At 43.5% G+C, this 27816-nt stretch overlaps 1 protein-coding gene across 1 annotated transcript in view; it reads left to right on the top strand.

Annotated features, from left to right (window-relative positions):
* Positions 1-23921, top strand: part of LOC139272973 (probable methyltransferase TARBP1) — a 246165-nt gene extending 222244 nt beyond the window's left edge. Inside the window, exon 30 of the mRNA XM_070889181.1 lies at positions 20985-23921. Coding sequence (XP_070745282.1) covers positions 20985-21150 — 166 coding nt within the window. The 3' untranslated portion in view covers positions 21151-23921. The remainder of the gene's footprint in view (positions 1-20984) is intronic.
* The last annotated feature ends 3895 nt before the right edge of the window (positions 23922-27816 follow it).

Here is a 27816-nt window from a genome sequence, read left to right as displayed (position 1 = left end):
TATAGTTCAAATGTAAAACTACATCCAAAATTCAATGACTGACTACATGAGCCCCGATTTTAACCCAGCGTACCCGCCAGAACGGAAGCCACTGCATAAGACAGGGGTCTAATTAAAGTGTTTTTTTTTAATTCATTCTGAATGCATTTGACAAATTTTTGCATTAAGTTTCTCAATGAATTCTTGTATCAGTCAGTGGTGTTACTTGAATCTAAGGCTGCTGCTATTGTCTCATCGTTGGTTCCCATCATAACTGGCACCTGGTTTCACGATTTGTATGTCTTGTGCACATGTTGTTCCCAGCAATAGATGCCCACTGCTGGTTACTTGCATTGTTGAACAGCATCACACAACCTTCTGAAGTGCATAGGCTCAGGCTGCAAATGACCGCACTTTATACGACAACAGCATCATCTAATATCAGTAGCCCGGATACTGCTAGACATAAATCTACCAAGGCAAGTGTGTGTTATGAGACACAATCAGTTATGGAGGAATCTTTTGGGACCTGTGCTTCAAACAGAAAAGAACAGGAGGAAAGTCAAGAATCTCGTTCATCTGGCTTGAGGTATATTTTGATTGATGACCACAGCATCCATTTTGTTTTTCAATTTGCCGTTTATGGCCTTGCTTCAGGACTCCAGCAGATTCCCCTGTGTGCTGCAATTTTCCAGGGATTTTACTTTCTTGAACTGCAGCACAAAGCAAGTCTTGATGAATATAGATCTGTTTTCCTTGGCTCCAGCCAGTACTAATGACCTGTCAAGAGTCTATAGCACGGAGGAAACTCCTCATGGATTACTCATTGATTTTTGTTTCCATGTGGAGATGAAGCATGGTGAATGACCCATTCAGTGCAACTACCTTCTACTCCCTCAAAGGAACTCAAAAAATTCAATATATGCTCAAAATACACTTCAGCTGAGTAATGTGATGCACTAAATCTAATGGGCTAAGGTTGCAAGTGGTGCCGGTTACAATGATGGTGTGTCAGTAACCTGGTAACATCATGGACAACTCCTTTGCCTGTAACATACTGCTGTTAGAATTCTTCTTGCAATCTGCTCTTGAAGTAAGGGTTTCCTCTGCAGTGAATTTCTTTGAGTTTTACATTTCAGAGAAGCATGGCGTTAGATAGGAAGAGTTAGACCTCCCCGCCCACACCCCGAGAGTCTCGAGGAATGACAGTAGAGCCTCAAAAGCAATTGCAAGTATGATTGCTAAAGTGGTTAAATACCCACCCATGAAAGGGAGGCAGTGTATGCGTTGTGATCACAGGCAAAATTTCACATCTAGCTTTAAAATAGCACACCCAGGAAACCAGTCGAGATCTACAATGAAAACCTTCCCCTGCTGCTGCGTCTGCCTCAATCGCAGAAAAGCTCATGGAATGTTGGCCGTTTTCTCAAAGGGGTTTGGAATACAAAAGTGTGGAAGTCATGCTTCAGCTGTACAGTGCCTTGGTCAGACCCTATTTGGAGTACTACATTAAACTTTGGGCACGACACCACAGGAAAGATATATTAGCCTTGGAGGCTGTACAGTGCAGATTCATCAGAATGTTACCAGGGCTTCTGCCACCTGAGGAAAAGAGTGTTCGAAGACCAGGCCCTCAAATCTATCACCAAGCTCATGGTCTACAGGGCTGTAGTAATACCCGCCCTCCTTTATGGCTCAGAGACATGGACCTTGAACAGTAGACACCTCAAGTCGCTGGAGAAATACCACCAATGATGCCTCCGTAAGATCCTACAAATCCCCTGGGAGGACAGACGCATCAACATCAGTGTCCTTGTCCAGGCCAACGTCCCCAGCATTGAAGCACTGACCACACTTGATCAGCTCCGCTGGGCAGGCCACATTGTCCGAATGCCAGACATGAGACTCCCAAAGCAAGCGCTCTACTCGGAACTCCTTCATGGCAAACGAGCCAAAGGTGGGCAGAGGAAACGTTACAAGGACACCCTCAAAGCCTCCCTGATAAAGTGCAACATCCCCACTGACAGCTAGGAGTCCCTGGCCAAAGACTGCCCTAAGTGGAGTAAGTGCATCCGGCAGGGCACTGAGCTCCTCGAGTCTCATCGCCTGTGCATACAGAAGACAAGCGCAGGCAGCGGAAAGAACGTGCGGCAAACCAGTCCCACCCACCCTTACCCTCGACTATCTGTCCCACCTGTAACAGGGACTGTAGCCCTTGTATTGAACTGTTCAGTCACCTAAGGACTCATTCTAAGAGTGGAAGCAAGTCTTCCTCGATTCCGAGGGACTGCCTATGATGATGATGACCAGGGCTTAAAGGGTTAAATTATGAAGATAGCTTGCATAAACTTGGTTTGTATGCCACTGAGTTTAGACAGTTGAGGGGTGACTATTCAAGATTTTGATAAAGTGATTCAATAGGTTAGTTACAGAGAAACTATTTCCTCCATTGGGGGATTCAAGAACAAGCGGGCATAATCTTAAAATTAGAGCTGGGCCAGGAGTGAAATTGGGAAGCACTTTTTCACACACACGGTAATGGAAATCTGGAACTCTCTTCCCCAAAAAGCTGTGGATGCTGGGTCAATTGAAATTATCAAGGCTGACATTGCTAGATTTTTGTTGAGTATCAAGTGATGTGGAGCATAGGTGTTGAGGTACAGATCAACCATCATCATCATCATAGGCGGTCCCTCGAAACGAGGATGACTTGCTTCCACGCCAAAAAGGGATGAGTTCACAGGTGTTTCAATGAAGGACCTAATATTCCAGATCCCGAACTACATCTTGAAGGGTGGAAGATGCCTGTGCGTGGATTTTTTTAACGTGTGGTGGCCGTTGCACACCAGCCACCACACGGGCTTGACAGAGCTAGGTCTTGGTCCAGTGGCAAGATTAACCAAGACGACTGGAGACCAGCTCTGCTGCACGGACCTCATCACAGGCAGTCTCTCGAAATCGAGGAAGACTTGCTTCCACTTTTAGAATGAGTTCTTAGGTGACTGAACAGTCCAATACAGGAATTACAGTCTCCGTCACAGGTGGGACAGACAGTCGTTGAAGGAAAGGGTGGGCGGGGAGTCTGGTTTGCCGCACTCTCCTTTCCGCTGCCTGCGCTTGTTTCTGCATGCTCTCGGCGACGAGATTCAAAGTGCTCAGTGCCCTCCCAAATGCTCTTCCTCCAGATCAACCATGATCTAATTAAATTGCTGAACAAGCTCAAGGGACTGAATGGCTTGCATCTTGTTTCTTTGTTTCAGCTCCTTACACTTGACCGTTAATGTAGTACAACTGTTGCAGTTCTCTTGCACTCAGTCATCTTATGATTGTACTTCAGAACTACAGTACAAAAACAGAAGAGGTATTTCTTTCAATGCAGAGGCTAAGGATGTGTTGTTTTAAGGTGTTTAGATTTTTCCATTTGTTGAATCACAGAGCTTGTATATGCTCTGCCACTCTCTGGTAATAATTAGGACTGAGGCACATAGTGAATGCAATATCAATCCTGATTTATCTGGATTTTTAAGATGTTGGCCAGTCACCTCTAGAGAGAGGTAAGTAACTGCCCATGTCATAATGAAGCAACTACAGAGAGCTTAAAGAGATAGTGTACTTTGGTCACACATACAGAGGGTGCACTTTGTGACTTTGAGCAGTGCTGTAAGAACTGCAGCGGATGGTCTGAAGGGATTGAACAGAGTTTTGGGAGAGATAGGCACAGAGAACATCAGAAATTGGAGCAGGAGTAGGCCATTGGGCCCTTCGAGTCTGTCCCGCTGGAAGCTGAGAGGAGATGACTCGTGTAAGGACCTTAAGAGAGATTAGAGATAGCTTAGTAACTGGAGAAGGGTAGATAACTCGATAAGCAGGATGATCCCTGTCTTTTAAAGGGAATCGAATACTGCCTGAGGAAAGGAAACCATTAATGATGCCAGCTAGCATAGGGGATACTTGGATTTTAGCACACCGTTAAATCATTAGAATATCCATTAGTTCAATATAAAGGATGGGAGAAGTCTCAAAAATAAATAAACACTCAAAAATCTTCAGTTACAGAAATTGACCCATCATTTTGATCGGAGGGATTCTGTAACAACAGTTTTGACAGTGCAAGGAATATTGATTGGAGTGTTGTACCTTTGCTGAAGGAAATATCAATATCCTATTGAATCCCAAATTGACAACTGCTTCAAGCACTAGTGTAGAAAATCAAGTGTCTCCTTTAAAACAAAGCCTGACCTGGGTATATTCTAGGAGCTGTACATTAATGTGATTGTCACAATTTTATTTCCTTTTCTTTGGCAGAGATTAGGTAAGTTACTTATGCAATTCAAAGTGTACAAAGGCGTGCAAATGATGCCGTTACCAATATTTATTTTTGTGTGTTACTAAGAAAGAACCATGGGATATTTTTCTGTGTTAAAAGCACAATATAAATGTAAGTTGTTGTGTTGTACCATGGAGCAGTGGGGCATGTGATTTGCCTAGAATTCATATAGCGCCCTGACCGTACTGAATTCCTGGTCTCAAACGGCATGGCAGGGAGAGGAGTCTCCAAGGGAAGCTGAGAATATCACTACTGTTCTTGCACACCTCCTAGTGGCAGGTTATGCAGTTGTATTGTCAGGAGCCTGAGAAAGGTTTGGCTGCCCATCCTGTGTCAGGGAATGCTGAACGAGAAGGGGCTGGGAGTTTAGAGCAAGTAAAATCTCTCTAAACATATTCATGAAATTGAATGATAAAACACAGAAGGAAGCCATTCAGCAATTGTGCCTGTGCCAGCTCTTTGGTAGAGCGATGCAATTGATTCACTCCCCTGCCCTTTCCCCATTGCCCTGTAATTTTTTTCCCTTCGAATATTTATTCCAGTTCCTTTTCTAAAAAGCTGCTGTGAATTGCTGCCATTCTGGAGCCACAGACACCTGATTTAGGTGTCCATTTGTTTTGAGACAAAGGCCTTCACCGCCCGAGGTGAGTAAGGCATACTTTCGTAAATTTGTGCAACAAGGTGAATATGGCGTTATAATTTTTTCCACAGATACAAAGCCTGCCCTATCATTAAACTGTCGGAGCAGCTTTCCATTAGAAGGATCTGAGGTGCATGGAGACAACCAACAATTACAATGAGGGAGCCATCTAGCCCATCTCATTTCGTTCCTCCAGAATTACCTCAAAGTCTTCCCTGTTGTAGCAACTGTTTCTTTAATGAATTCAAGGTTTTTGCCTCCACTACTCTGCCTGAGAGTCCATTCCATGTATCGATATTGCAGTACGCAGATCTTCTTGATATCCATCCTAACTGCCGTTTAATAGTTTGAGCCTGTATCCCTTTATCCTATTTTCAATTTAATTTAAAGCAATGTTTCCCATTTACTTTTTCCATATTATCAGCAATTATATTTCTATAAGATCAAATTCTCCTTGAATCTTGTGCCCATCAAAGTCAGAGATGCCAGTGCTAGGGTATTGGAGTTGTTTTTTTTAATCCAGCAAGGATAACGAGCTGGAAACAAAACAGCAAAAACGTTCAGCTGAAACTGACCAGTCAGTGGTTACACATTGCCGAATGTGAAAGGCGAAATCCAGTTGTGTGACTTGAATGCTTCAAATCTATAGTGGTAACTAATGCAGTTACAATGGCCCTGAAATTGTGGTCGGCGGTGTAGCTAAGGAGCACGCTGCCGACCTCCGCAAGAAATCGGCACTTACCTGGTGCTAGGCCCCCTTCGGAAACTTGCGTTGTTTTTCTGCAGAATTGTGCGCAGCCCAGGGGTGCACTATGTGTGTCAGCATACCTGGAGTCACGTGGAGCAGTGCGCCAATCAGCAATCCAAAATCTCAGCTGCCCATTCACATGTTTTTAATCCTTAATTTTAGTGGAGACGATGTACCTATCCTGCCTGTGTGTCTAGGCTTCTTGTGTGAAAGAGTTTCACTGCAGAGAAATTACATTTCATTAATAGTTTGTTAAATTGGTTCAAATCATTAAAACCTCAGGGAATAGTCAGCTATGTCACCGACATTTCAAACAGTTAACCGAAAACGTTAGGCACATGTTCTTTTCCTCTTTGTTTTCCGTGGGTGAACCCAGTTTTGTGAAATGCATCGCAGCTGCTGCACAAGGGGGATTTTTTCTATTAAAATATTCATGTAATCTTGCTCTGAAATGAAAAGGACGTTGGTGCTTTGGTAGTTTGTTGTCATCCTTTGCCTATTTGTCTCCGCGAGTTGTATTGGGATCAGCTGTAATAATTAGAAAGAGGAGATATTGGTTAGGTGGATATAGATATTTATTTTAAATTTTTATCATTATGAAAATAACTGGTGTAAATTTCAAGATGCTGCATATTCCCCATCCCCTTACGCAATGCAAACAGGCTCCTGCACCAGCCGTAAGATTTGACTGCGTAATTGCTGGGCAGTTGCTGGGCAATTAGCCCAACTCTACGCCAGCATTGAGAATTTGACAGTCGCAGTGGATGATCTGTCAAGTCAGAAGTTTGGGATTTAACGCATGGGCAAATCATAGAGTCATTACGGCACAGAAGGAGGCCATTCGGCCCATCAAGACCATGCCAGCTCTCTCTAGAGCAATCCAATCAGTCCCATTCCCCGACTCTATCCCATTAGCCCTGCAAGTTTTTTTCCCTCAAATACCGATCCAATTTCCTTTTGAAATCATTGATCGTCTCCACTTCCACCACCCTCGTAGGCAGCAAGTTCCAGGTCATTACCACTCGCTGCGTAAAAAAGTTCTTCCTCGCATCCCTCCTGTATCGCTTGCCCAAAACCTTAAGTCTGTGTCCCCTAGCCAGTATACCATCAGCTAATGGAAACAGCTTTTCTTTGTCTACACAAACTTGCGGTCAATTTCAAAGGTGGTATGACAGCATACTCTGTGATTACGTCATCATATCGACCGCAAATTTGGCCCCATTGTGTTTCCCAAAGACAGGCCAAACGCATTATGACAAAAATGGAAATTTCTGGATTTGTATCTAAAAGCTGTTGTAGCCCAGGTTAAAGGTGATTTTATATTCTAGGGGTGCATCTGATTTGTTGCAGTTGAGCTGGATTTGTGCCAGCAAGGAAAGGAGGTGAATTAGAGTATGATGTCTGTACTGCCCACAAGACCTGGTAGTCTTGCTTATCTTGTATCACACAAGCACTGGTTTATTTTTGGGGAGCCACATGCAGTTACTTATTAATTCCGCTAAAACATGTATCACAACATCAATTGAATAAGTTATGAACAAAGGTTCAATAGAAAATAAATTACTGTTAACTGTCATTCATCCTATACATAGGGAGCTCCATGGCTTAACTGATTTGGACAAGGTTTCACTGAAAGACAAGCTTCTAGTCAATTTGTCTAATAATTCAAATAATTTATTTCAATTATACTGTAGCAATGTGTTCCAGTGATTGTAAAAGACAGTTCAGAGCTAGTTTGGACATCATTAAAAAAAGGCAAATAACTCGTTTTTTACCTCAAAAGTAGTAATCTCAGGATTGCTACCAGTGCCACGTGCTCGTCAGAGTAGGAATTGCAGGATAGCTCAGATGAATATGTGGCTTGAGGAGTGGTGCGGAAGGGAGGGATTCAAATTCCTGGGACATTGGAACCGGTTCTGGGGCAGGTGGGACCAGTACAAACTGGGCGGTCTCCACCTGGGCAGGACCGGAACCAATGGCCTAGGGGGAGTGTTTGCTAGTGCTGTTGGGGAGGGGTTAAACTAATATGGCAGGGGGATGGGAACCTATGCAGGGAGACAGAGGGCAGAAGCAAAAGATAGAAAGGAGAATAGTAAAAGTGGAGGGCAGAGAAACCCAAGGCAAAAATCAATAAGGGCCACATTACAGCAAAATTCTAAAGGGACAAAGTGTGCTAAAAAGACAAGCCTGAAGGCTCTGTGCCTCAATGTGAGGAGTATTCGGAATAAGGTGGATGAATTAACTGCGCAGGCAGCTATTAACGATTATGATATAATTAGGATTACGGAGACATGGCTCCAGAGTGACCAAGGCTGGGAACATCCAGGGGTATTCAACATTCAGGAAGGATAGACAGAAAGGAAAAGGAGGTGGGGTAGCATTGCTGGTTAAAGAGGAATTAACGCAATAGTAAGAAAGGACATTAGCTTGGATGATGTGGAATCAGTATGGGTAGAGCTGCGGAATACGAAAGGGCAGAAAACGCTAGTTGTGTACAGACCACCAAACAGTAGTAGTGAGTTTGGGGATGGCATCAAACAGGAAATTAGAGATGCGTGCAATTAAGGTACAGCAGTTATCATGGGAGACTTTAATCTACATATAGATTGGGCTAACAAAGCTGGCAGCAATGCGGTGGAGGAGGATTTCCTGGAGTGTATTAGGGATGGCTTTCTAAACCAATATGTCGAGGAACCAACTAACAAGCTGGCCATCCTAGACTGGGTGTTGTGTAATGAGAGAGGACTAATTAGCAATCTTGTTGTGCGAGGCCCCTTGGGGAAGAGTGACCATAATATGGTAGAATTCTTTATTAAGATGGAGAGTGACAGTGTTAGTTCAGAGACTAGGGTCCTGAACTTAAGGAAAGGTAACTTCAATGTTATGAGACGTGAATTGGCTAGGATAGACTGGAAAATGATACTTAAAGGGTTGACAGTGGATAGGCAATGGCAGACATTTATAGATTACATGGATGAACTTCAACAATTGTACATCCCTGTCTGGAGTAAAAATAAAACAGGGAAGGTAGCTCAACCATGGCTGACAAGGGAAATTAGGGATAGTGTTAAATCCAAGGAAGAGGCATATAAATTGACCAGAAAAATCAGCAAACTTGAGGACTGGGAGAAATTTAGAATTCAGCAGAGGAGAACAAAGGGTTTAATTAGGAGGGGGAAAATAGACTATGAGAGGAAGCTTCCAGGGAACATTAAAACCGACTGCAAAAGCTTCTATAGATATGTGAAGAGAAAAAGATAAGTGATGACCAACATAGGTCCTTTACAGTCAGAATCAGGTGAATTTATAATGGGGAACAAAGAAATGGCAGACCAGTTGAACAAATACTTTGGATCTGTCTTCGCTAAGGAAGACACAAATAACCTTACGGAAATACTAGGGGTTCGAGGGTCTAGCAAAAAGGAGGAACTGAAGGAAATCCTTATTAGTCAGGAAATTGTGTTAGGGCAATTGATGGGATTGAAGGCCGATAAATCCCTGGGGCCTGATAGGCTGCATCCCAGAGTACTTAAGGAAGTGGCCCTAGAAATAGTGGATGCATTGGTGATCATTTTCCAACATTCTATAGACTCTGGATCAGTTCCTATGGACTGGAGGGTAGCTAATGTAACACCACTAAGTAGTAATCTCGGGATTGCTACCAGTGCCACGTGCTAGTCAGAGTAGGAATCGCAGGAATCAGATGAATACATGGCTTGAGCAGTGGTGCAGCAGGAAGGGATTCAAATTCCTGCGGCATTGGAACCGGTTCTGGGGGAAGTGGGACCAGTACAAACCGGACGGTCTGCACCTCGGCAGGACCGGAACCAATGTCCGAGGGGGAGTTTGCTAGTGCTGTTGGGGAGGAGCTAAACTAATATGGCAGGGGGATGGGAACCAATGCAGGGAGACAGAGGGAAACAAAAAGGCGACAAAAGCAAAAGACAGAAAGGAGATGAACCGCTGCCATCTCGCTTCCATCCGCCTTTCAGACGTGTCTGTCATTGCAGAGCCAACCAGACCTGCAATGGGGGAGGAAACAATTGAAATCATTATGAGGAACTTTACAGGCACTTAAGAGTCTTTTTCCCCCGATTTTTTAAATTTCCCTGCAAGGTCACAGGATTCACGCAGCTCGGGAACCACGTCCATCAACCTGAGGCGTGATATATTAGCATGGATAGAGGATTGGCGAACTAACAGAGAACAGAGTGTTGGGATAAATGGTTCATTCTCTGGTTGGCACCCAGTAACTAATGGGGTGCCGCAGGGCTTAGTGCTGGAACCCCAACTATTTACAATCTATATTAAGGAGGAAGGGACTGAGTGTAACGTAGCCAAGTTTGCTGATGATACAAAGATGGGAGGAAAAGCAATGTGTGAGTAGGACACAAAAAATCTGCAAAAGGATATAGACAGGCCAAGTGAGTGAGCAAAAATTTGGCAGATGGAGTATAATGTTGGAAAGTGTGAGGTCATGCACTTCGGCAGAAAAAAAATCAAAGAGCAAGTTATTATTTAAATGGGAAAAGATTGCAAAGTGCCACAGTATAGTGGGACCTGGGGGTACTCGTGCATGAAGCACAAAAGGATAGTATACAGGTACAGCAAGTGATCAGGAAGGCCAATGGTATCTTGGCCTTTATTGCAAAGGGGATGGAGTATAAAAGCAGGGAAGTCTTGCTACAGCTGTACAATGTTTTGGTGAGGCCACACCTGGAATACTGCGTGCAGTTTTGGTTTCCATATTAAAGAAAGGATATACTTGCTTTGGAGCCAGTTCAGAGAAAGTTCACTAGGTTGATTCCGGGGATGAGGGGGTTGACTTATGAGGAAAGGTTGAGTAGTTTGGGCTTTTACTCTTTGGAATTCAGAAGAATGAGCGGTGATCTTATCGAAATATATAAGATTATGAGGGGGGTGGATACAGAGAGGATGTTTCCACTGATGGGGGAAACTAGAAATAGAGGGCATGATCTTAGAATAAGGAGCCTCCCATTTAAAACAGAGATGAGGAGAAATTTCTTCTCTCGGAAGGTTGTAAATTTGTGGAATTCGCTGCCTTAGAGAGCTGTGGAAGCTGGGTGATTGAATAAATTTAAGACAGAAATAGACAGTTTCTTAAGCAATAAGGGCATAAGGGGTTACGGGAGCGGGCAGGGAAGTGGACCTGAGTCCATGATCAGATCAGCCATGATCTTATTGAATGGCGGAGCAGGCTCGAGGGACCGTATGGCCTACTCCTGTTCCTATTTCTTATGTTCTTATGTGAGATCCGTGGCCATTGCTCCAGCTTGACAGCGGAAAACAAACCAAAATAAAAACATGTTGATTACATCATCTAACAGATTGATGGAGATTCTGTACAAAGAAATGGCAGACCAATTGAACAAGTACTTTGGTTCTGACTTCACAAAGGAAGACACAAATAACCTTCCGGATGTACTAGGGGACCGAGGGTCTAGTGAGAAGGAGGAATTGAAGGATATACTTATTAGGAGCGAAATTGAGTTAGGGAAATTGATGGGATTGAAGGCCGATAAATCCCTGGAGTCTGATAGTCTACATCCCAGAGTACTAAAGGAAGTGGCCCTAGAAATAGTGGATGCATTGGTAATCATTTTCCAGCAGTCTATCGACTCTGGATGAGTTCCTATGGACTGGAGGGCAGCTAATGTAACACCACTAAGTAGTAATCTCGGGATTGCTACCAGTGCCACGTGCTAGTCAGAGTAGGAATCGCAGGATAGCTCAGATGAATACGTGGCTTGAGCAGTGGTGCAGCAGGAAGGGATTCAAATTCCTGCGGCATTGGAACCGGTTCTGGGGGAAGTGGGACCAGTACAAACCGGACGGTCTGCACCTCGGCAGGACCGGAACCAATGTCCGAGGGGGAGTTTGCTAGTGCTGTTGGGGAGGAGCTAAACTAATATGGCAGGGGGATGGGAACCAATGCAGGGAGACAGAGGGAAACAAAAAGGCGACAAAAGCAAAAGACAGAAAGGAGATGAGTAAAAGTGGAGGGCAAAGAAACCCAAGGCAAAAAACAAAAAGGGCCACTGAATATATAGGGGCTGAAGGAGGGGTCAAAACTAAAAATCATGGTTTAAAAACTAGTATTAAAACACTCTACCTAAATGCACGCAGCATTTGAAATAAAGTAAATGAGTTGACGGCAATAATCATTACAAATGGGTATGATTTGGTGGCCATTACAGAAACATGGTTGCAGGGTGGCCAAGACTGGGAATTAAACATACAGGGGTATCTGACGATTCGGAAAGATAGACAAGAAGGGAAAGGAGGTGGGGTAGCTCTGTTAATAAAGGATGATATCAGCGCAGTTGTGAGGGATGATATTGGCTCTAATGAACAAAATGTTGAATCATTGTGGGTGGAGATTAGAGATAGTAAGGGGAAAAAGTCACTGGTGGGCGTAGTTTATAGGCCCCCAAATAATAACTTCACGGTGGGGCGGGCAATAATCAAGGGAATAATGGAGGCATGTGAAAAAGGAACGGCAGTAATCATGAGGGATTTTAACCTACATATCGATTGGTCAAATCAAATCGCACGGGGTAGCCTGGAGGAGGAATTCATAGAATGCATACGGGATTGTTTCTTAGAACAGTATGTTACAGAACCTACAAGGGAGCAAGCTATCTTAGATCTGGTCCTGTGTAATGAGACAGGAATAATAAACGATCTCCGAATAAAAAATCCTCTCGGAATGAGTGATCACAGTATGGTTGAATTTGTAATACAGATTGAGGGTGAGGAAGTCGTGTCTCAAACAAGCGTACTTTGCTTAAACAAAGGGGACTACAGTGGGATGAGGACAGAGTTGGCTAAAGTAGACTGGAAACACAGACTAAATGGTGGCACAATTGAGGAACAGTGGAGGACTTTTAAGGAGCTCTTTCATAGTGCTCAACAAAAATATATTCCAGTGAAAAAGAAGGGCGGTAAGAGAAGGGATAACCAGCCGTGGATAACCAAGGAGAGTATCAAATTAAAAACCAATGCGTATAAGGTGGCCAAGGTTAGTGGGAAACTAGAAGATTGGGAACATTTTAAACAACAGCAAAGAGTGACTAAGAAAGCAATAAAGAAAGGAAAGATAGATTATGAAGGTAAACTTGCGCAAAACATAAAAACAGATAGTAAAAGCTTTTACAGATATATAAAACGGAAAAGAGTGACTAAAGTGTAAATGTTGGTCCCTTAGAAGATGAGAAGGGGGATTTAATAATGGGAAATGTGGAAATGGCTGAGACCTTAAACAATTATTTTGCTTCAGTCTTCACAGTGGAAGACACAAAAACCATGCCAAAAATTGCAGGTCACAGGAATGTGGGAAGGGAGGACCTTGAGACAATCACTATCACTAGGGGGCTAGTGCTGGACAGGCTAATGGGACTCAAGGTAGACAAGTCCCCTGGTCCTGATGAAATGCATCCCAGGGTATTAAAAGAGATGGCGGAAGTTATAGCAGATGCATTCGTTATGATCTACCAAAATTCTCTGGCCTCTGGAGAGGTTCCAGCGGATTGGAAAGCAACCCTAACGCCTCTGTTTAAAAAAGGGGGCAGACAAATGGCAGGTAACTATATGCCGGTTAGTTTAACATCTGTAGCGGGGAAAATGCTTGAAACTATCATTAAGGAAGAAATAGCGGGACATCTAGATCGGAATAGTGCAGTCAAGCAGACGCAACATGGATTCATGAAGGGGAAATCATGTTTCACAAATTTACTGGAATTCTTTGAGGATATAATGAGCATGGTGGATAGAGGTGTACCGATGGATGTGGTGTATTTAGATTTCCAAAAGGCATTCGATAAGGTGCCACATAAAAGGTTACTGCAGAAGATAAAGGTACGCTGAGTCAGAGGAAATGTATTAGCATGGAGCGAGAATTGGCTGGTTAACAGAAAGCAGAGAGTCGGGATAAATGGGTTCTTTTCGGATTGGAAATCGGTGGTTAGTGGTGTGCCACAGGGATCGGTGCTGGGACCACAACTGTTTACAATATACATAGATGACCTGGAAGAGGGGATAGAGTGTAATGTAACAAAATTTGCAGATGACACAAAGATTAGTAGGAAAACGGGTTGTGTAGAGGACACAGAGAGGCTGCAAAGAGATTTAGATAGGTTAAGCGAATGGGCTAAGGTTTGGCAGATGGAATACAATGTCGGAAAGTGTGAGGTCATCCACCTTGGGAAAAAAAACAGTAAAAGGGAATATTATTTGAATGGGGAGAAATTACAACATGCTGCGGTGCAGAGGGACCTGGGGGTCCTTGTGCATGAATCCCAAAAAGTTAGTTTGCAGGTGCAGCAGGTAATCAGGAAGGCGAATGGAATGTTGGCCTTCATTGCGAGAGGGATGGAGTACAAAAGAAGGAAGGTCCTGCTGCAACTGTACAGGGTATTGGTGAGGCCGCACCTGGAGTACTGCGTGCAGTTTTGGTCACCTTACTTCAGGAAGGATATACTAGCCTTGGAGGGGGTACAGAGACGATTCACTGGGCTGATTCCGGAGATGAGGGGGTTACCTTATGATGATAGATTGAGTAGACTGCGTCTTTACTCGTTGGAGTTCAGAAGGATGAGGGGTGATCTTATAGAAAGATTTAAAATAATGAAAGGGATAGACAAGATAGAGGCGGAGAGGTTGTTTCCACTGGCCGGGCGACTAGAACTAGGGGGCACAGCCTTAAAATACGGGGGAGCCAATTTAAAACCGAGTTGAGAAGGAATTTCTTCTCCCAGAGGGTTGTGAATCTGTGGAATTCTCTGCCCAAGGAAGCAGTTGAGGCTAGCTCATTGAATGTATTCAAGTCACAGATAGATAGATTTTTAACCATTAAGGGTTACGGGGAGCGGGCGGGTAAGTGGAGTTGAGTCCACGGCCAGATCAGCCATGATCTTGTTGAATGGCGGAGCAGGCTCGAGGGGCTCGATGGTCTATTTCTGTTCCTAATTCTTATGTTCTTATGTACCACTTTTTTTAAAAGGAGGGAGAGAGAAAACGGGTAATTATAGACTGGTTAGCCTTACATCAGTAGTGGGGAAAATGTTGGAATCAATCATTAAGGATGAAATAGCAGCGCATTTGGAAAGCAGTGATAGGATTGGTCCAAGTTAGCATGGATTTATGAAAGGGAAATCATGCTTGACAAATCTTCTGGAATTTTTTGAGGAAGTAACTAGTAGAGTGGACAAAGGAGAACCAGTGGATGTGGTGTATTTGGACTTTCAAAAGGCTTTTGACAAGGTCCCACACAAGAGATTGATGTGCAAAATCAAAGCACATGGTATTGGGGGTAATGTATTAGCATGGATAGAGAACTGGTTTGCAGACAGGAAGCAGAGAGTCGGGATAAACGGATCCTTTTCAGAATGGCAGGCAGTGACTAATGGAGTGCCACAGGGCTCGGTGCTGGGACCCCAGCTCTTTCCAAGTCATATTAATGATTTAGCTGATGAAATTGAGTGTAATATCTCCAAGTTTGGGGATGACACTAAACTGGGTGGCGGTGTGAGCTGTGAGGAGGACGCTAAGAGGCTGCAGGGTGACTTAGACAGGTTAGGTGAGTGGGCAATTACATGGCAGATGCAGTATAATGCAGATAAATGTGAGGTTATCCATTTTGGGGGCAAAAACATGAAGACAGAATATTATCTGAATGGCAGCGGATTAGGAAAAGGGGAGGTGCAACGAGATCTGGGTGTCATGGTTCATCAGCCCTTGAAAGTGGGCATGCAGGTACAGCAGGCGGTGAAGAAGGCAAATGGCATGTTGGCCTTCATCGCTAGGGGATTTGAGTATAGGAACAGGGAGGTCTTACTGCAGTTGTACAGGGCCTTAGTGAGGCTCCACCTGGAATATTGTGTTCAGTTTTGGTCTCCTAATCTGAGGAAGGACGTTCTTGCTATTGAGGGAGTGCAGCGAAGGTTCACCAGACTGATTGCAGGGATGGCTGAACTGACATATGAGGAGAGACTGGATCAACTGGGTCTTTATACACTGGAGTTTAGAAGGATGAGAGGGGATCTCAGAAACATATAAGATTCTGACGGGATGGGACAGGTTAGATGTGGGAAGAATGTTCCCGATGTTGGGGAAGTCCAGAACTAGGGGACACAGTCTTAGGATAAGGGGTAGGCCATTTAGAAGTGAGATGAGGAGAAACTTCTTCACTCAGAGAGTTGTTAACCTGTGGAATTCCCTGCCGCAGAGAGTCGTTGATGCCAGTTCATCGGATATATTCCAGAGGGAATTCGATATTGCCCTTACGGCTAAAGGGATCAAGGGGTACGGAGAGAAAGCAGGAAAGGGGTACCGAGGGAATGATCAGCCATAATCTTATTGAATGGTGGTGCAGGCTCGAAGGGCCGAATGGCCTACTCCTGCACCTAGTTTCTATATTTCTATGTACTACTTGAAAAACTACTGGTAAATGTTAATTCAGAAATTCCTGAAGGGATGTAAGTGCTCGCCTGGATGGTGAGGGAATTACATTTTTCACTGGCCATTTTCGATTGTTGCCTTCCAACTCAACAGTAATTGCAGTGAATTGATCTGTACTATAAAAAAAATTATATATACCATTGAAATAATTTTTTTCTGGTCAGATTTTTCTTACAGTATACTGTTATTGTCCAGTTACACATTAAATCAAGTCATCAATCGTAACAATTTCATTCTCATCACTCATTCCCTGAATATGACTGATTTAATTTTTCAGTCTGAGACTAGGATGAATTTCTGTGACGGTTCTTTCACTTGCCCATTGTTAACATCAACGGAAGAGCTGCAGAATTCCCAGAAACACATTGTAAGCACCACTTACACTGTTTGTCAGGGTTTCTGCTGAACTTGCGTAAGATTGTAAATCCACCCCTTCACAATTACATTTAAAATCTGTTTAATTTTATGTATTACCTATACACACACACCTTTTATTTGTACCAATTACTGATACAAGTGTCTATAGATTTGTGACTAAAGCACCAATAACTTCCCAATTAATGTACTTTTTAATTATGTTCTTGATCATATTTGTAGATGGCATCATATTACTTGATATTCTTTGTCACTCATAACGTTTATTGTATTATTGTACAGTAACGATTCAATATCCACTATGTTAGATTAAACTTAAAATGTAATATGGCCATGGGCCCCTTTAAGGACCCCAGCTTAAATCGCGTCATGAATGATGTCACCCGACCCGCTCCACCTAATTGCGCTGGGAAATGCGCTGGGCGGGCTTAATAGGCCCCATTATGGTAAGTTCATTTTTGACAGTGAGATGGAGCCAGCAGCGGGGTTGCGACCCGCATTGGACACCAACCGCCTGGACCCACCAGGGTCGGCAAAATTCCGGTCCAGATGTCCCTTACGAAATCAGAATGTGTCTTTGTTTGCCCAAAATCTAGGCTTATAGAAATAGGTGCAGGAGTCAAACTGTATCCAGGCTTACTGGATTACATCACACAAAGCCAACTGCTCTCCTTGTCTTCTGTCGGAAGAATAACAACTCTATCAGACTATGGCTCAGGCTATAAATAGCTAAACACATTTATTGACTATTACAATCTTTTACTAATTTCTTCATTGTTAAAAACCTCAGACACATCTGCTGCTCAGTGGGTAGCACTCTCGCCTCTGAGTCAGTAGGTTGTGGGATCAGGCTCCACTCCAGAGACTAGACTACATTATCTAGGCTGACACTTTAGTGGAGTGCTGCACTGTTAGAGGTGCCATCCTTCAGGTGAGATGTTAAATCGAAACTCCATCTGTCCTCTCGGGTGAATGTAAAAGATCCCATGGCATTAAAAAAGAGCAAGGAGTTCTCCTCGTGTCCGAGTCAACATTCATCCCTCAACCAACACCACTAAAACAGATTGTCTGGTTGCTGTTACCTCATTGCTCTTTGTGGGATTTGCATTTATATAGCACTTTTATACGAGTTTTCTTTTCTTTTAAAACAGACTCTTGAAAAAAATATAATACTTACATGGCTACTTGCTACGACAGAGTCCTTTGACTAGGCTTGTATCCCTGAGAGCAACATACACTGGCTTCTTGTTGCAATACAGCACAATAAAACCACAGTTCTTTTGAAGAAATCCCAGAACAAAGAGAATTAAAAATGTTTTCTTATAACTACACTTATAGGATTTAACGTAGCATTTTGAATACCACTGCCAAACAAACGAGCACCGTAAATAGTCCCACAGAATGCTTGTAAGTGAATAGAATGGTTTGATTCTTTCCTGCGAAACTCATCTGATCTGTCGCAACTATTTTGCTCAGCTCGTGTTTGCAGAAAATGAACACTTGTTCACATAATTATTAGGACAGAATGACATTAATAGCTCTGAACTCACCAGCATATTAAACCTCCCTATCTCTGTAATCTCCTCCAGCCCCACAACCCCCCGAGATGTCTGCGCTCCTCCAATTCTGCCCTCTTGAGCATCCCTTATTTCAGTCGCTCCACCTTTGGTGGCCGTGCCTTCAGCCCTAAGCTTTAGAATTCCCTCCCTAAACCTCTCTGCCTCTCCACCTCTCCTCCTTTAAGGCACTCCTTAAAACCGACCTCTTTGACCAAGCTTTTGGTCATCTGCCCTAATATCTCCTTATGTGGCTCGGTGTCAAATTTTATTTTATAGCACTCCTGTTTTATAGCACCTTGGGACATTTTACTATCTTAAAGGCACTATATAAATATAAATTGTTGTTGCTTTTGTTCCATAGGAACCAGCTTAAGGTGCACATTGATGTCTCCAGAATACAAGACCATGATGTATATTATTTGTGGCCTGAAATTAGGTTACCAGTTTTTACCCTGGGTGTGTTCTGATCAATCCAATAAGCCATCATAGACTAAATGTTTCATTTCGTCACAATAGATTTACTAGAATCTCCGCTATCTTTAGCACACTGGTTAATGTGTTTAATTCTTGTCTGCGCTGTCTTAACACCTGTTTATTTTTAAACAGGCTAACAATTGCTTTTAAACAAACAGCAAAATAGCGTAGATGCTGAAAATCTGAAATAAAAACAGGAAATGCTAGAAACACTCAGCAGGTCAGACAGCAGCGAGAGAAACGTAGGAGTTAATATTTCAGGTTGACTACCTTTGGTCAGAAATGGTTAGGCAGCAAAGAGAAAAACGTAGGGGTTACCATTTTGGGTCTAACGAAAGGTCATTGACCTGAAATGTTAACTCTACATTGCTCTCTCCTACTTGACCATATCTGACCAAAGGTCTTTGGCTTGAACTGTTAACCCTGCATTGCTCTCTCTCTCCGCTGTCTGACCTGCTTCGTTTTTCCTGCAATTTCTGGTTTTATTGATCAATTGCATTAAACTAGCAGAGACTAGAGCTTTAACGCAGATGCATTAATCAATGTAATAAAAATGCCGCACAGAGGAAATGAAACCCTTTAGTATTGTACCTTTTTATAAATCCAACTTTGTATCGATGCTTTAAGTTGCTCTTGACTGTCCTCAACAATATTTGCTACCACGGTTATGATTCAGCAGTCCCTGGACAAACAGTGTTGCTGTGTGGAAAACTGGAAAGTTCATGTGAGTTCAGGTGCGTCATGTACAATGGAAAAAGCAAGAAGTTAATTAGGCGGACAAAAAAAGGAATTTGAGTTACCAGAAAATGAATGTGTCCACCTGAAAGCTTTAGATCTACAAATAGCAGTCACTGACTGCTCCATCCATCTTATAAACACAGTTATCAGTAAACCTTTGTGGAGTCCATTTTTCACTTTCATCCCAAAATATGTTTCGAATTTGGTAAAGGAGTATCGTAGCATGTTGATATTTGTATTTATTTTTATTATGTTCAAGTTACCTGACATGCCGGGGTTTTATTTATTTTATTACAAATATATTTTTGAAGAGTTCGAGATTTGATTCCTCAACCCAGCTACTTTAGGGTCATGTCCAGTGACATGATGGCGTGCCTATGGTATCCTACCTAGGAAATGAGGACAGACCACAGGTGGTAGGAACATAAGTTCTCTCAGCATGCCCCTTTTCAAAATGGCATCAGCACTAATTTTTTTTTGCCCCAAAAATATGTTTATTTGCTAGCTTGTTAGCAGTGCAACCTTTATGCTCTTTGTTATTTCACAACCACCTATCACTAGCACTGGGACAAATTGCCAGGGAGGGCAATATCCTAAAGATGCCAGGGTGCCAGTCACACGATTGCCTTTTTCACACAGTATATAAAAGTGACCACCTCTGACCGATTTTCTTTTCCCAGTTGCTGCCTTTAAACTCCAGTCTGCAGTTCACTCGTGTTGCTACATAGATGCTGCGCATGATAGCCAGCTGTATTTATAACAGTAGGCGAATCTGCAAAACCATGCTCCTGTTTCGAACTCCTAGTATTTCTAAACAGAAATTTACCTATTGGCTAATGAGGAGACTATTTTGCGCTGTTATATTTAACAGGGAGGAAATTCATAGAGAATGTTATGGATCATTTTAGCTCGCTCTACAGCCATGTCTGGCTTCAACCTCCAAGGCAATTCATCTGTAGTGGTCCCACATGGAACAATCTCCATACTTTTACTGAACAATATTTGGGTTTAATCTCATGTAAAAGGTCCAACATCCTCTTGAGCTTGCTAGTTAATCAAAATGCAAGTGGTATGTGGGAGATGTAGCATGAAGACGAAAGTGAGTTTGCTTATCGGGTTTTCATTTTTCCATTGCAGGTATCTTTCACACACCTCACACTCACCAAATCAGTCTTACTCTATCTCAATTGTTAGAATTGGTTATAGAGATAGTTATTCTGAGTAGCTATCACCATAATTAGCTACAAGTTTGTATATTGGGTTACAGATACGATGGGTCGAATGGCCTCCTTCCGTGCCATAAAGTTCTATGATTCTAGAAAGAAAGACTCGCATTTATATAGCGCCTTTCACAACCTCAGGACATCCCAAAGCACTTTACAGTCAATTAAGTACTCTTTGAAGTGTTTTTTTGTATTCATTCATGGGATGTGGGCGTAACTGGCAAGGCCAGCATTTATTGCCCATCCCTAAATGCCCTTTAGAAGGTGGTGGACTTTGTCTTGTGAAGGTACTCCCACACTCCTGTTAGGGAGGAAGTTCCAGGATTTTGACCCAGCGGCGATGAAGAAACGCCATTTGTCCTCCATTTCTATATTAATATATTCAAAAGTTTACCAATATTTTTTTCCCCCAGAGTTTACATGTTCAATTTTATTTCCCTAGGAATGAACGAGAGGGAATTCCTGCCAATTTGATACAGCACCTTGATGTATGTGTGGAAATCCCACAGTGTGGTATCATCCGATCGCTCAATGTTCATGTGAGTGGAGCTTTGCTCATGTGGGAGTACACAAGACAGCAGATGATGAAGCAAGGTGCGAGACTGTAAATTGGGACTGCACCAATGTGAAAATTAAGAGATTGCCTCTTGTTAATATGTGTTATGTCACTTATAAATCAATAACACTGAGCTGCTAGGAACAAGCATCTATGGAGGAAGTCGACAATTCCCGAGAGAATCTGGTGAAAATAAAGTGTTACTGGAAGATTGGTTGGAGACAATGACCTCATTAAACCATGAGCTTCTTTGGACATATAAAGCCAAATGATTGGACTTTTTGTATCATTTTAATATTTATGTTCAGAAAAGAATATAATTTTTTTGTTAACACATCATTTCCTCCTGGATAGGAACAGGAGTAGGCTATTCAACCCCGTGAGCCTGTTCCGCCATTCAATTACATAATGGTTGATCTGTACCTCAACTCCATTTACCCCCTTAATACCCATACCTAATAAAAATCTGTCACTTAGTTTTTGACAATTTTAAGTGACCCCCTCCTCAACAGTTTTATGGGGGGTGGGGGAAAGAGTTCCAGAGTTCCACTACCTTTGTGTGAATAAGTGTTTCCTGACATCACCCCTAAACGTCCTAGCTCTAATTTTAAGGTTTTGCCCCTTGTTCTGGACTCTCCCACCAGAGGAAATAGTTTCTCTCTATCATAGGTTTCTGAGTCCCAGTAAGTTGTGAGCTGGACTCACTCAACAATTGCTGCTTGTATTATCTTCTTTAGAGTGAGCCTCACCATCAGTATCGTGTCTTTTATAAATCAAACCAGTGCAAAAGATCATGAGAAAGAAGGTAAACGTCTGCGTTAGTGTTGTAACAAATCTGCATTTATCCATTAAGTTTCTCCAGATCATAGTACTTTTTTAAAGACCATGAAAGGAGCAGCCCTGTTCGACAGGTTAGTGGGGATTTTCTTTGGCCGACACCACTTCTGCTACATGTGGGTTGCCCAAAATAAAAAACATTGCATTTACATAGCGCCTTATTGTGTCTGAAAAAAGCTCTCATTACGTCACTTTCAACACATTGCTTCAAAGGGTAGCTGTGTGAACAAGTTTGCTTTCCTTTGCTCACAAATCTTCCTTTTCCATTTTGGCCTATTGCACCGAAATACACTGTGACTCGATCTCCCCCGCTGCTAATTCAGCCCCTTAACACCATCTGGCACGGAAGCTGCTCCTAAGCGGTTGTCTCGATTATATCTTACACCCTCCCTCTCTAAGCAAAAATTGAGACCAAATCTAAAGGATGTTGGGGGTGAAATTGGCCCTTTCCGAAAGGCTTGTGTAGCGCCTCCTGCAGACGGTAATGGGTCGCTGATTTGTTATCGCCTGGGCACGGCTGCAAGAGCCCCCGCCCCCCCTCGGGATTCTGTGGCCGAAAACAAGTTTGCGCTGTGACCCGTGGGAGCACAAGCACGGCGATGACCCCCTACCGCCCTGCGCCGACCACTTTGATTGGCGCGGGGCGATGCCAACGACAGCGGGGCACGAAGCTGGCGTGGCTGGGGCGCCCCGGCTGCCCTTAATGGGGAGGTCCCTGTGCTGGCAACCGCAAGTGAGGCCGGGCCACCACCACGCAGCCCGGCACTCCTTGGGTGCCGAGCCGCTGGCCCAGCCAAAACCCTCCCTGGTGGCCCAGTGCGTGCCACGAAAGCGGCTGCAGAGTTCGCAGCGACCCTCACTTTTAAAAGGGGAGGGTCGTTGTGACGTCATTGCGCTGAACGGCACGCCTCGGCAGCGCCCATCCACGGACGCAAAGCACCTCAGATAGCGCTCCGCCTCCGCTGAGGGGCGGAAGGGCCGAATTTCGCGCCGGGGGAACCTCCGGCCCTGTCGCTAATTGTTCATTTAATTTGAATTTTGCCCCCATTATCTCTAATCTTTATAACTATTTGATTTACAGAAAGTGTCCTCGTGGCACAGTGGATTCACACACACTACTTTCATCTTCCAGGACTCTGGTTTGAATCCAGCCCAGACTGAAAGTCCACTTGCTATATGGGTGATGTGTGAAATAGGTTTGGGGCTGTCTCAGTCCAATTCCTAATGATTTGAGCCTGCAGTACAAAACCATCGCTAAATTGGCAATCTGATTTGACAGAGCTATAGCATTGGCTGGTATGGGAAACGAAAATGTCTTTCAATATAATAGGGAGTTCTTTTTGAGCTTGGCATTAAGGGGGGAAAAATTATGATGTACCCTGTACTTGAGTGAGATTTAATCGCATCTGATCTCAAAGCACTTGATACTGATTTCCCACATTGCAACAGTGACCACACTCCAAAAGGACTTCATTGCCTGTAAAGCGCTTTGAGACGTCCAGTGATCGTGAAAGGCGCTATATAAATGCAAGTATTTCTTTTTACTTAGAGACTCAACACCAGAGAGTGTTCCATTTCCCAGCAATAACCTCCCTCGTTTTGAGCACAAAGGGAAAAAATGATGGTGATATTCCATGTTTAAGATCAGTGTATTGGAATTTTAACTTATTAAGGTTTCTGAGTTCTAAATGTGTCTCTTTCATATCTGCTTTTAGTTCTGTCAAATTAGCTGAGGTTTAACAAATTAGGCAAACTGAAAATGAAGGACAATTTTGATACTATGTATAATGTTAACTCAATACACAACTTTAAATTGCATTTTATAGTATTTTGAGTGCATCGTTTTACACAGGATCCAGTATGATCCACCGTGTTTATACAGAAATATTGGCTACGAATTCAGTGAGAAATTTAAAAATATTTTTCTTTAACTGAATTGAATTTTTAAAACCTAACTTCACTGCTTTATATTCTCTACAATTGCACACATGCAAACTTCAAGATATAATAAACAATAAATTGATGATGCTGTGTTTTATTTCTAGTCAGAATTTATTTTAAGTGCCTTGTTACATTCCCAAGGCATCTATTTTGGACCTATGTACCTCTAAAGTTAGCCCAGAGTGATCAGGTCTTTCTGTGACACATGGACCTTTGGTGAAACAGGCTACTGTCAGCTCAGACTTTTAGGTGGATCTGCATCACAAGACTGCCGGCGATGTAACGGCCTCGCTCAGGTGTGTGGGATATGGAGCGACTACAGTGGTGTGGAATAAGAGCCGCTCTTCTGGGATTAGAGATCAATACGGCACACAAAGTACTTTCCAACTGTAGTACACACATTAATGAGCGCGTGACTTAATGAGGCCAAAATTCAGCCTCCCAATAAGGCCACTGGCAGCCACGGGGCAGCCGATGCTTGCTAAATTCACTTTGGGGCTTTTTGTTGCGGTGTGATGATCCTGCAGATGCGTCTTAAAGATGTCATCAGAGAGTGCGCGCTGCAACGGAGCCGCCCCGGGAGGGAAATACACCTGCAAAAGTCTCCCGGTCGCTGTCCCGCCCCCCCACGTCCGCCCTGCTAGTGGAGCTCACTCCGCTCTGCCCCCATGATGAGGCCATGTCCGCCCCGCTTGATAAAAAAGTTCGAGGAGCTGAATTTCTCCGTATAGGCCGCCGCATCCATTGCGCCGGCCAGAAGACCTCGAAAACGGTAGGTCGGTGCAGTTTTGGGCGGTGGGCAATTCCGGCCCCACTTTCTCCTGTCAGGAGAATGTGCCCGTTTGCTTAATTCTATGTCTGCCTGCTAGCGAGGCGGCCATGTTGTACTGACGTATATCGTGGGTCGATCACCGGACACGTCATTTACACTGGAGCTTGGGACCATCAGGCACCTCATTTACACTGGAGCTTGGGACTGCCTTTGTGATTAAAGGTGAGGCAGGCTGCTCACTGAGAGGCTAATTGCTTCGGTCAGCAAAGTAACTCTCGCTGAAAGACTCAGCAGGTCTCTGGCCAGCTGTCCTCTTCCGTGGCTGTTCAAATTGACAATTTCGATATTTTTCACAAACCTCTCTGAGGAAAGTATTTCAGACTGAAAGCACAACCCTACTCTTCAAAACATGAATTTCTTAAATGCTGGGCAGGATACATCTTTTGCACTTTTCACAACCTCAATGTCCCCAAGCGAAGCACTTCTGAAATGTAATCACTGTTGTCAGGTAGGCAAATGCAGCGGCCAAATTATACAGAGTATGGTCCCACAAAAATGACCAGATAATCTATTTTATTGGCCGCTGGGAGAGCTCTCTTGCTCTTTGTCCAATAGTGCAATGGGACCTTTTATGTCCACCTAAGAGGGCAGACAGCAGTTTAATGTCTCATCAGAAATTGGAATGGAATACATTATTTAAAAAAAATGTATGTTAAATCATACATCAGATAATCTAAGTTTAATGGTGTTTCTAAGTATAAGAGCAGAAAAATTAGGAGCAGGAGTGGGCCATATGGCCCCTCGAACCCGACCTTCAACCTCAACTCCACATTCCTGCTCTATCCTCACATCCCTTAATATATTAGCATGTTTTTATACACCCTACGGGAATCTAGCACTTAAACCGTAACAAAAAAAACAACAACTTATTTCTCTGATCCACAATAAATGTATGATCATGTGTATCCGACTACTTTTTAAACCTGTATATCTTATTTTTGCAGTACAAAGGATTGTTTGATAAAAGATAATAAAATGTTTTTAAAGCAGCATTTCCCAAAAGTTTTCATTTGTGTTAAGAATCTTAATAATGACCGAGTCTCTTCCCCCCCCCCCCCACCCCCAATATTGATTTTATCCTATATATAAATAAAAACAGAAAATGCTGGAAATCTCAGCGGGTCAGGCAGCATTTGTGGAGAGGAGCAGAGTTAACGTTTTGGGTCGATGACTCTTCGTCAGAACTGGCGAATGTTTGAAATGAACAGATTCCTAAGGAGCATTGAAAGGGGCAGGGGAGGAAAGTACACAAGGGAAGGTCTGTAGTAGGGTGGAAGGCAGGAGAGATTTGAGAGACAGAAGGGATGATGGGCCGATTTGAGATGGTAACAGCAGAAATAGAAAAAGATTAGTTTAGATAGGGTGTGAATGGCAGGATAATTATCAGCAGCATGGGAAACAAAGAGAAAAAATACATCAGAGCAAAATATGGGCAGAGGTTAAGGTCTGAAATTGTTGAACTCGATATTGAGGAAGTGCCTAAACGAAAGATGTTCCTTGAGCTTGCGTTAAGCTTCATTGGAACAGCGCAGGAGTCTGAGGATGGAGATATCAGAGTGGGAGTGGAGTGCTTTTATCCATTTCATCCCCCTGCAAAACAGATACACCGCTTTGGGTACTGTTGAGGGGGATGAATCACGTAGCAGCAGCCAAGTTCATGGCACTGTGGGTGGCTCTGCTGCACAGGAGGGCAGGACAAAGAGTGGGAGAGCTATAGTGATAGGGTATTCAATTGTAAGGGGAATAGATAGGCGTTTCTGCGGCCGCAACCGAGACTCCAGGATGGTATGTTGCCTCCCTGGTGCAAGGGTTAAGGATGTCTTGTAGCGGGAGCAGGACATTCGGAAAAGGGAGGATGAACAGCCTGTTGTTGTGGTGCATATAGGTAAAAAATGGGATGAGGTCTTACGAGACGAATTTGGGGAGCTAGGAGCTAAATTAAAAACTAGGACCTCAAAAGTAGTAATCTCAGGATTGCAACCAGTGCCACGTGCTAGTCAGAGTAGGAATCGCAGGATAGCTCAGATGAATACGTGGCTTGAGGAGTGGTGCAGAAGGGAGGGATTCAAATTCCTGGGACATTGGAACCGGTTCTGGGGGAGGTGGGACCAGTACAAACCGGACGGTCTGCACCTGGGCAGGACCAGAACCAATGTCCTAGGGGAAGGTTTTGCTATTGCTGTTGGGGAGGAGTTAAACTAACATAGCAGGGGGATGGGAACCTATGCAGGGAGACAGGGGGAAATAAAATGGAGGCAGAAGCAAAAGATAGAAAGGAGAATAGTAAAAGTGGAGGGCAGATAAACCCAAAGCAAAAAACAAAAAGGGCCACATTACAGTAAAATTCTAAAGAGGCAAAGTTTGTTAAAAAGACAAGCCTTAAGGCTCTGTGTCTCAATGCGAGGAGTATTTGGAATAAGGTGGACGGATTAACTGCGCAGATAGCAGTTAAAGGATATGATGCAATTGGCATCACAGAGACATGGCTCCAGGGTGACCAAGGCTGGGAACTCAACATCCAGGGGTATTCAATATTTAGGAAGGATAGGCAAAGAGGAAAAGGAGGCCGGGTGGCATTGCTGGTTAAAGAGGAAATTAATGCAATAGTAAGGAGGGACATTAGCCTGGATGATGTGGAATCGGTATGGGTGGAGCTACGGAATACCAAAGGGCAGAAAACGCTAGTGGGAGTTGTGTACAGACCACCAAACAGTCGTAGTGAGGTTGGGGACAGCATCAAACAAGAAATAAGGGATGTGTGCAAAAAAGGTACAGCAGTTATCATGGGTGACTTTAATTTACATATAGATTGGGCTAACCAAACTGGTAGCAATGTGGTGGAAGAGGATTTCATGGAGTGTATTGGGGTTGGTTTTCTAGACCAATGCGTCGAGGAACCAACGAGAGAGCTGGCCATCCTAGACTGGGTGATGTGTAATGAGAAGCAATCTTGTTGTGTGAGGCCCCTTGGGGAAGGGTGACCATAATATGGTAGAATTCTTTATTAAGATGGAGAGTAACACAGTTAACTCAGAAACTAGGGTCCTGAACTTAAGGAAAGGTAACTTCAACAGTATGAGGCGTGAATTGGCTCGAATAGACTGGCAA

This window comes from Pristiophorus japonicus, chromosome 9 (assembly GCF_044704955.1).
Source record: "Pristiophorus japonicus isolate sPriJap1 chromosome 9, sPriJap1.hap1, whole genome shotgun sequence".
Classification (NCBI taxonomy): Eukaryota; Metazoa; Chordata; class Chondrichthyes; family Pristiophoridae; genus Pristiophorus; species Pristiophorus japonicus.
This window is presented reverse-complemented; position numbering and strand designations above follow the sequence as displayed.